The 10,000-nt window shown below is 42.9% G+C and overlaps 1 protein-coding gene across 4 annotated transcripts in view; it reads right to left on the bottom strand.

Annotated features, from left to right (window-relative positions):
* The window catches only part of cux2b (cut-like homeobox 2b), a 122,414-nt gene that overhangs the window by 23,029 nt on the left and 89,385 nt on the right, over window positions 1-10,000 (bottom strand). For all 4 annotated transcript variants that reach the window (XM_021621280.2, XM_021621282.2, XM_021621281.2 and 1 more), the window contains exon 4: window positions 5,982-6,060. In XM_021621280.2, the coding sequence (XP_021476955.2) occupies window positions 5,982-6,060 (79 nt within the window). The remainder of the gene's footprint in view (window positions 1-5,981; window positions 6,061-10,000) is intronic.

The following is a 10,000-nucleotide window of genomic DNA, read 5'->3' as shown; positions in this document are numbered from 1 at the left end:
TTCTGAGGGCAAAAGGGGGTGCAACTCAATACTATGAAGGTGTTCCTAAGGTTTTATCCACTCAGTGTATACAGGGAGCTATAAGGGGACAATAATTATTTGAATAGACTAAGGTCAAATCACAAAGGTCATTAATGCTCTATTCTTACAACCTTGGAGCCAAAGGAAATTACAAACTGACTTCAATATGCACTGCACTTACAATCTCGCAGGCCAATGAGACTTCAATATGCACTGCACTTACAATCTCGCAGGCCAATGAGACTTCAATATGCACTGCACTTACAATCTCGCAGGCCAATGAGACTTCAATATGCACTGCACTTACAATCTCGCAGGCCAAGGAGACTTCAATACATTAATATTCATTGTGCAATGAAGTCATAAAGCCATGATGGAATTGTGTGGAGTTGTTCCTGGTCCTGGAACCCATACCATGCAGTAGTATTTGGTCACCACTAGCTAGCACTGTTGCCCCAACGTTTCAACTAATGCAGACCTCAGCCCTGCCAAGGGCCCAACAAACATACAACACACAAACACACACACACACAGTAAGTGAGCTCCCTGCTCAGATGAAAGGTACTGTGTTCTTCAGGAGAGACGGAGGGAGAGCGAGAGAGAGAGGGATGAGGTGATCCTGAGGGAGGTGTGTGAGTAAAGAGAGGGGAGGGGGCAGAGCAAACACCTGGAGCGCCAATCTCAGGGCTACGCTGCTGGCGACAGGACCCCGCTCCTCCTCTCAAAGAGACAGCTACAAACACCAAGGTTCAAACGTAACCGCAGAGTCAGAGATGCTCACACAGGAGGGAGAGAGATGAGGAGAGAGGTGCTACCCAGGAGAGCCAACTCAGTCATGGAAACTGTCGCTGTTTTTCACATCCTGTGAAGAGGAAGTAGTATATTTACACGGATCAAAAAAGTATAGAGGTGAAAATCTAAACAAATAAGTATTTTTGGGGGGGACCTAATATTTTGTCAACAATTTCAATGGATCATAGGAATGTACAGTTGAAGTTGGAAGTTTACAAACACTTTAGCCAAACACATTTAAACTCAGTTTTTCTCAATTCCTGACATTTAATCAGAGTAAAAATGCCCTGTCTTAGGTCAGTTAGGATCACCACTTTATTTTAAGAATGTGAAATGTCAGAATAATAATGGAGAGAATGATTTATTTCAGCTTTTATTTCTTTCATCACATTCCCAGTGGGTCAGAAATGTACATACAATCAATTAGTATTTGGTAGCATTGCCTTTAAATTGTTTAACTTGGGTAAAACGTTTCGGGTAGCCTTCCACAAGCTTCCCACAATAAGATGGGTGAATTTTTGCCCATTCCTCCTGACATAGCTAGCGTAACTGAGTCAGGTTTGTAGGCCTCCTTGCTTGCACACGCTTTTTCAGTTCTGCCCACACATTTTCTATAGGATTGAGGTCAGGGCTTTGTGATGGCCACTCTAATATCTTGACTTTGTTGTCCTTAAGCCATTTAGCCACAACTTTGGAAGAATGCTTGGGGTCATTGTCCATTTGGAAGACCCATTTGCGACCAAGCTTTAACTTCCTGACTGATGTCTTGAGATGTTACTTCAATATATCCACATAATTGTCCTGCCTCATGATACAATCTATTTTGTGAAGTGCACCAGTCCCTCTTTCAGCAAAGAACCCCCACAACATGATGCTGCCACCCCCATGCTTCACGGTTGGGATGGTGTTCTTCGGCTTGCAAGCCTCCCCCCATTTCCTCCAAACATAACGATGGTCATTATGACCAAGCAGTTCTATTTTTGTTTCATCAGACCAGAGGACGTTTCTCCTAAAAGTACGATATTTGTCCCCATGTGCCGTTGCAAACCATAGTCTGGCTTTTTTTATGGTGGTTTTGGAGCAGTGGCTTCTTCCTTGCTGAGCGGCCTTTCAGGTTATGTCGATATAGGACTCGTTTTACTGTGGATATAGATACTTTTGTACCCGTTTCCTCCAGCATCTTCACAAGGTCATTTGCTGTTGTTCTGGGATTGATTTGCACTTTTCTCACCAAAGTACGTTCATCTCTAGGAGACAAAACGCGTCTCCTTCCTGAGCGGTATGACGGCTGCGTGGTCCCATGTTTATACCTGCATACTATTGTTTGTACAAATGAATGTGGTACCTTCAGGCGTTTGAAAATTGCTCCCAAGGATGAACCAGACTTGTGGAGGTCTACAATGTTTTCTACAAGGTCTTGGCTGATTTATTTTTATTTTCCCATGATGTCAAGCAAAGAGGCAGTGAGTTTGAAGGTAGGCCATGACATCATTTTCTAGAATTTTCCATGCTGTTTAAAGGCACAGTCAACTTAGTGTATGTAAACTTCTGACCCACTGGAATTGTGATACAGTGAATTGTAAGTTAAATAATCTGTCTGTAAACAATTGTTGAAAAAAGTACTTGTGTCATGCACAAAGTAGATGTCCTAGCACACTTGCCAAAACTATAGTTTGTTAACAAGAAATTTGTGGAGTGGTTGAAAAACAAGTTTTAATGACTCCAACCTAAGTGTACGTAAACTTCCGACTTCAACTGTACGTCTTAAATGCATAGGAAATGCACATTATGATTGTGGTGTGTGACATTTTGGCTTGAGGACCCAATAATGACATTTTTAGAAGTATTACCTTTTCAAAGTGTTCTCATTGCTCAGAGCACTTATTTCAACTGTTCCCCATAAAATGCAGAGGACGCATTGGGGTTGCTTCAAAGAGCATGCCTTGTACGACTGACTGTTCATGACACCGGTGTTAGGTTTCTAAATGAACCTATTAAAACTCACGGATAATTAGTAAAGCTTAAACCAAGTTTATTCACCCATTGGATCAATGCAGCTGCATAAGACAAAATAAATAGTCACACCAGTGGTAATATATAGCCCAAATTGTTGCAGAGTCTCCTCCTTCTCTCCAAACATTACATCTTTATTACTAGGCAGGAAGTTAAGTGATACAGGCAATAAACTGTTCCTTCTCCCTTAATGTGACCTGACCTGACCTCGACCCCCTTCCTCACTAATCCACAGCTCCCCATCTTTATCAGTGCCTGCCAACATATGATCGTCTCCCTGCACTCAGTACATTCCAAGCTTAATTGCACCCACCATATATATTCCTCCAACAGATAACCATTAACTTCTAGTGTTGGCCCTCTAGACCATAGCACTCAATATTTCAATAGGATTCCTGATAATTAACACTATTCAGAACCCAGAATCCATCACCGGTAAAGGTTACCATTGTCATACTACATGTAATCCTTTGTCACAGGAAACAGTGCCACTCTAAGTCCAGACACACCACCACTATAATAATAGCTATCTTGTTCAGCAGCTGGAGCTTGATACACTTGCTGACTTTACAGTAAAAACAAAACCCAAATCTCACTCGCACACGCACACGCACACCATTTCCAGCCATGTATTCTCCTCTCTCCCCTTACACTAACATTCTCCTCCTCGTAAACACACTGATGTGAGAGATACACATTTGCTTTAACAAATTGGGACGCGATTAAAACCTTCTCTATTGAGAGCATGTTCAGGGTAGCCCTGGGTTGTGTCAGCGATGCATACCCTCTGTCTATAACATTCATATGAACTGAGAATATGAAAGCAGCATCATAACATGTGTCATGCGTGTCCAACATTATGCAACTGACATCATCATTGGCACCTATTCCAATAACTGATTTGTTATTGTGGATAACTGATACCTGACACCAAACGTTGCTGTTAACTGGATACAACAGGTCACATTGTCCCCTCCCCCTCCCTGGCTCTCCTCTTGCATTCATTAACTCTGTTGTCGGCCGCTCTGATTGGACCAACGGCCTGTGAGTGTCAGCAGACAGCCAGGATGGAGGGATCCTTTCAAATTAAATAAGAGGGAGAAAAAAAATGTCTGCCAATGAATAGTAATAACGGCATTAAGATTAACGAGCACGGTGTGTTAAGAATAATTGCGTCTGTCAAAACATAAAAAATACATGAGCTGGATGGTTTGTTTGGAGACTGGTGGGAAAGCAGCACAGTGATGTGTTTATAGGGGAGGAGACTAATAAAGTGAGGGACCACAGCCAACTGACTGTCCTCTGGTGTACCTGGAGCGATCCACTCTGGGAACAGGGGGTGACCTTGGACATGCCAGTGAGATGCACAATGACACACAAAATACCCTACTCTCCATTTTGTCACTCCTGTTTGGCATCAGATAGGAGGTAAATAATATCAGAAAGATAATAGTGAATAGATTTGGAGACTTTTAGCAATTAGCTGTTAATGGAAATGATTGGTATGGCATTAAAGGATCAGACGGCAACTAATAAATCAGCAGCTCAGCTGTTTTACTGCGGTGGGATGAAATAATAACTCCTTCTGTAGTAGTAAAGCCCAGGAAAAGTCATCCATACACAGACCTGCAGTGACACAGAGTGTGAGAGCTAAGACTAGAGACTCTGGTGAGGGAGAGTCACCCGGATGCTAATGCTAGTGCAGGTCCAGGTAAGGTCAGAGGAAGATGGGTGTTCTGAATATGCTAATCCAAGGCCCTCTGATGTAACCAGGGCCACTCCTTTAGCTTTGTGACAAGACACCCCCCCCCCCGGCAAAATCATAGAGAAGTGATTGGTGGAGATGTCGATGTCATATATGTTCACGTCAAAATAGGAGCTGAAAGTGTGCATGCATGTGTGTGTGCCAGAGGAGGCTGTTGGGAGGCACTATAAGAGGACAGGCTCATTGTGACGGCTAGAATAGAGTGAACGGAACGATATCAAACACATCAAACATAATGAAACCACGTTCGTCTCCGTTCCATTTATTTCATTACAGCCATTATAATAGGCCCGTCCTCCTATAGCTCCTCCCACCAGCCTCCTCTGGTGTGTATGTGTATGTGCTTGTGTGTGGGAGCAAAAGTAAACGTTAAATTCCTATTTTCTTTCATCTTCAAACCCAATCCTAGCTACAAGGGTTCCGATACAGTTGAACATGGTTTATGAGTACTCTTTCTTGTCAGTGCCCTGTGCAATTAAAGAGACAAAGTCCTCATTCCTTACATTATCACTGTTGATTCAGTCTGCTCTTGATAGAACATTTGTTCATGACAAAATATAGCCCCTAAAACCCTCCTGGGTCCTCTATTAAGCCCTTGATACGTGCAGGTATAGGTCAGGAAATCAAACTGAACACATCTTCAAAGACATCCATTTCTTATCAAGAAAATAACTCCATTCAAAGTGTGTGGTGAAGTATCAAGCAGGAGACTTCAAGGCAAAATGGAGACCTTTAAAAGTCAGTCGCTGCATCGCTATTTTCTCTGACACCCACTTTTATCTTGTATTCATTGAATCTGTAAACCGCGTTCTCTACTCTTGCAATGAGTGTTCCTCTGATGTAGCCGGAGATTGGAGTGCATTTTGCTCTTGTCTCCTGCAACAAAGAGCAATGCTGTATAGTGTGCCCTGGCAACAAACAACAACAGAATAAACAGTCTCTCCCCCTCCCCCTCTCTTTCCCTGCTGGCCTCATCAGGCCTGCACTCCAGACTAAGACAAGCTACAGTTGGCTTTTAATTGGCCCTCTGCAATCAACAGCCCATCCCCACAAGGATCGTCTCTCCTCAGCAATGCAACGCTCAAGGACCAGCGCTCGGTTTTGAAGTGGCCCCACACAGAGCACAGACTCTAAAACATAGATAAGAACTACAGGATGTCCTGTGGATATTTATATATCTATGGCAAGAAAACAGTCACTTTGTATTTTTAGCTTGTCTCATGTATAACGTTGGCCTAATGACGTTGACTTTGGCTTGGTGTGTAGTTGATCTGGCTGGGGAGAGTGATCTCTTGTGGGAGGTTTGTTACATGAGCAATGTTGTGTGTTGTCTGTGTCTGTGACTGTGCTGTTGTGATGTGTGTGGCTCTGTTACAGGTGGGAGACTCACCAGGGGCTTCGATAAGCTGCTTGTAGATTCCCAGGAATGCCGACTCTGCCTCCTTACTGCGCTTGTTCAGAGCGACCACCTGGAGACGACAGGACAGGACACAGCCGTCAGGGTGACACTCGGGCTTCAACATTCAAACTAAACCTTTGCTGACGGAACATTTAGCGACACATACACACAGAACATCTGCATTTACATGCATTCTACACTGTTCTGACATATGAAGTAAATAAGCAGCATATAGAGTAAGTGTGCTAACGAGACAGACAGAAACAAAGTTGATCCATCTCCAGAAGGTAATCAGAAGGACGGTACATCACCAACATGTTGCTCTGACGGGGGTTTGTGTGCTGAATTATGTGAACAAGGTGCTGAGCTAATACTACAAGCTGATATTTGGCCTCTTAAACCCCAACGTTGCGGTGTGTATTGAGGTGCCATTTGGCCTGTTCAACGCAGTTGTGGTGTGCTCTATGAGATAGGTCAGTGTCTGTGGCCTACATCACACAGGCGCACAGCCTCTCCTGCTATTCTCCACTCCACGGGTGATGCAAACCAATTAACAATTCATTTGGATGGACAAAGAAGGGAATTAGTCACCACCTGGCCCCATGGAGAGGGCACCTGCCCTGGTGGGTATGTGGGTTACGGTCCTCATAGCTACAATACACCAGCAGCCCTGTTATCTACTGTAAGTCAGAACAAGTCAATGTCGGAAAGTCTTAGCTTAGCAACTCTCTGAAATACTACATCCGATTGCACAGGAGACTGCTGAGGGGAGGACGGCTCATAATAATGTCTGGAACGGAGTAAATGGAATGGCATCGTACACCGCGGTCTAAGGCACTGCATCTCCATGCAAGGGGCGTCACTACAGTCCCTGGTTCGAAACCAGGCTGTATCACATCCGGCCGTGATTGGGAGTCCCATAAGGCAGCTCACAATTGGCCCAGAGCAATCCGGGGTTGGTCGGGGTAGGCCGTCATTGTAAATAAGAATTTGTTCTTAACCGACTTGCAGTTTGGCTGTCATTTCGGAACCTTGATGTCATTTTTCAAAACTCTAGACACAAAACTCACAACCAATGATCAAAATGCACATTTTTCAAAACTCTTAACACTTTTTCCAATTGCTTGGATACAATACACATAAAGCTAAGATCATTTGTTCATTGAACTAAAATCACATGTTCAAAATGACACAACTTAACATCAAAGTATTACCATTTCAAAATGAAATTCACACATTACATCTGAGATGACTGTCTATTCATTTCATTAAAATGATCTAACTATCAATTGATACAACTGTTCAAATGATAAGTAACTGTTGCATTACTCTTAATGCATAGTTTCATGGAAACTGACGAACAATATTCCATGTTTAGATCATGAAAGTTTCAGGATAACGAGATCCATTGACACCAATTACTGTGGAACATGAACTAATTGGACTATATTATCTATGGCTGTAATATTTCATCATCATTCTTTATCAGACACTGTTTCTATGGTCCCATGTACCACTTTTCCAGACCATGTTTTCAGATTTGACATTACTGTACACTCACTTTTGCCTCCACAACAGCCTGAATTATTCACGGTGTTGTACGTTAAGAGATGCCCTTCTGCACACCACTGTTTTAAACAGCTGTTATTTGAGCATTTGTGGCCTTTCTGTTAGCTTGAATGAGTCTGGACATTCTCCTCTGACCTCTCTCATTAACAAGGTGTTTTTGCCCACAGAACTGCCGCTCACTGAATGTGTTTTGTTTATCGCACCATTCTCTGTAAACTCTAGAGACTGTAGTGCATAAAGATCCCAGGAAGGCAGCTGTTTCTGAGATGCTGGAATCACCATGTGTAGCATCATCAATCATACCACGGTCAAAGTTGTTTAGATTACTCATCTTGCCCGTTCTAATGTTAGGTCGAACAACAACTAAAGCTCTCTACTCTATTAAACTCTATATGTTGAGTTGCAGGCCATTCTCAAATGGTGCAAGCATGGTTTCAGGCCCATCCACAATTTACCACCCTTTACTTACCCCCATACTCTCCTTTCCTAAAACCGGTCAATACATTTCAGATTTTGTTCAATGATTCCACGATGTCTGTAGTACTCTCGATGTCTGTAGTACTCTTGAAGTCTGTAGTACTAGTCCTTTTACAGTGATGTACTTTATGTGTTGTACCATAATGAAACATGTATCACATATTTTGTACTACAACATTTAATGATTGAACAAACAACTACACAGTGAAACTATCGGTATCTTGTGTGTGGGAGATCTAAATGAATGTTCTTATGGTATTTCGTGATAAATGAGTTATTTGAACCAATGATTCTGCGAGTGCAAGGTTTCTTTAAAGATATGAATGCACAATGCAATGTTTTGAACATTGGACAGCCTGTGTTACAAGTGATGACCGTTCTGAGTTTTGTGTCTAGAGTTTTGAAAAATGACCACAAGGTTCTGAAATGAGTGCCAAAGGGGTTGTAAAAAAGGGTAAATAAAAGGTTCAATAAAATTTCATTTAAAAAATAAATAAAACATGGAAACCGCTCCAGCCACGAGTCCGTTCTCCCAATAAGGTGTCAGCAACTTCCTGTGTCAGATAGGCCATGTCCACTACAAATGTCCCTCCAATCCAAGAGGAAACTCAATTCTAATTATTGTCATCTATTCTCTATAGAATTCCTATCACTGTTGATTACAGTTTTTATCTGATCAAACATAATGACTTCTATTGAAGGAACCCAGTGCATGTTATCGTCTGAGACCTTCTTTATTGGTCTGAGTTCAGTTCGACAATGTTATTTGGACCGAGGTCTGAAAACACTTATGAGAATGGTGGAGAAACTGTTTAGAGATGGTTATAAGTAACAACTGTGGGAAAGAGAGAGAGACGGAGAGCCCTTGAATGACTGGAATTGTCTTGTGTCTTCCCCGAAGAGGCATAACGAGAGCATCATGTTTAAAGAAATATCATAAAGATCAAGCAAATCCCTCCCACTCGGAACTGCGAGCCGGAGTTCATGGAAAATGGAAAGGCTGGAGCCCAATCGATATAGATGCAACAGTCTGCAGCTACCAGCCATCTCTCTCTCTCTCTCTCTCTCTCTCTCTCTCTCTCTCGCTCTCTCTCTCTCTCTCTCTCTCTCTCTCTCTCTCTCTGTCTCCCTCTCTCTCTCTCTCTCTCTCTCTCTCTCTCTCTCTCTCTCTCTCTCTCTCTCTCTCTCTCTCTCTCTCTCTCTCTATCAGCTTCTTGATATGCCACAGCTATCAAGTGGATGGATTATGTTGGCAAGGCAGAAATTCTCACTAACAGGGATGTAAGCAAATTTGTGCACTAAATACGTATTTTTGTGCGTATGAAAAATGTATGGGATCTTCTATTTCAGCTCGTGAAACATAGGACCAACACTTTACATGTTGCGTTTATATTTTTGTTCAGTGTATATATCGCAGGTTGTGTGAACTCACCAGGATCTGTTTCAGACTGACGCCCTGTCCCTGTCCTGTCTACCTTTCTGAAGAATACATCAAATAAGACCCTGAACTGCACATGTAAAACGCACACGACCTGTGAACGCAACAGACTCCATTTCCCACAGACACGGGGGTCTCCTGGCCCTCCATCACCCGTTAACGAGAGAACACGGAGATTACCTCCACAATCACACCATTAACCTGTCTGCAGCCGCTAGAGGAGACATCAATCACACTCCGGATGCCTCCTCACGTCAGCACACTCGGTATGCGTAACCCTCTCCCCTCATGCACGCTGCCACCGCCATCATCAAAGCACCTCGGAGGTGTCACGCATAATGTGGTCTGATCTGAGTGACTCGTCTTCCTCTGGACCTGATGCTAATCTACCTTCAGCCAAACACATGGGATTAGCTTCTGTCCCCTGGTACCACACAGATTACACTATGGAGAGGTATGGTATAAATAATGTATGTTTCAGCAAAGGTACGGTGGTAGTAGGACAATGTATCTAAACCTATTCCAT

This window comes from Oncorhynchus mykiss, chromosome 11 (assembly GCF_013265735.2).
Source record: "Oncorhynchus mykiss isolate Arlee chromosome 11, USDA_OmykA_1.1, whole genome shotgun sequence".
NCBI classification, from domain to species: Eukaryota; Metazoa; Chordata; class Actinopteri; order Salmoniformes; family Salmonidae; genus Oncorhynchus; species Oncorhynchus mykiss.
Note: the sequence above shows the minus strand (reverse complement) of the source record. Positions and strands in the feature narration are given on the sequence as shown.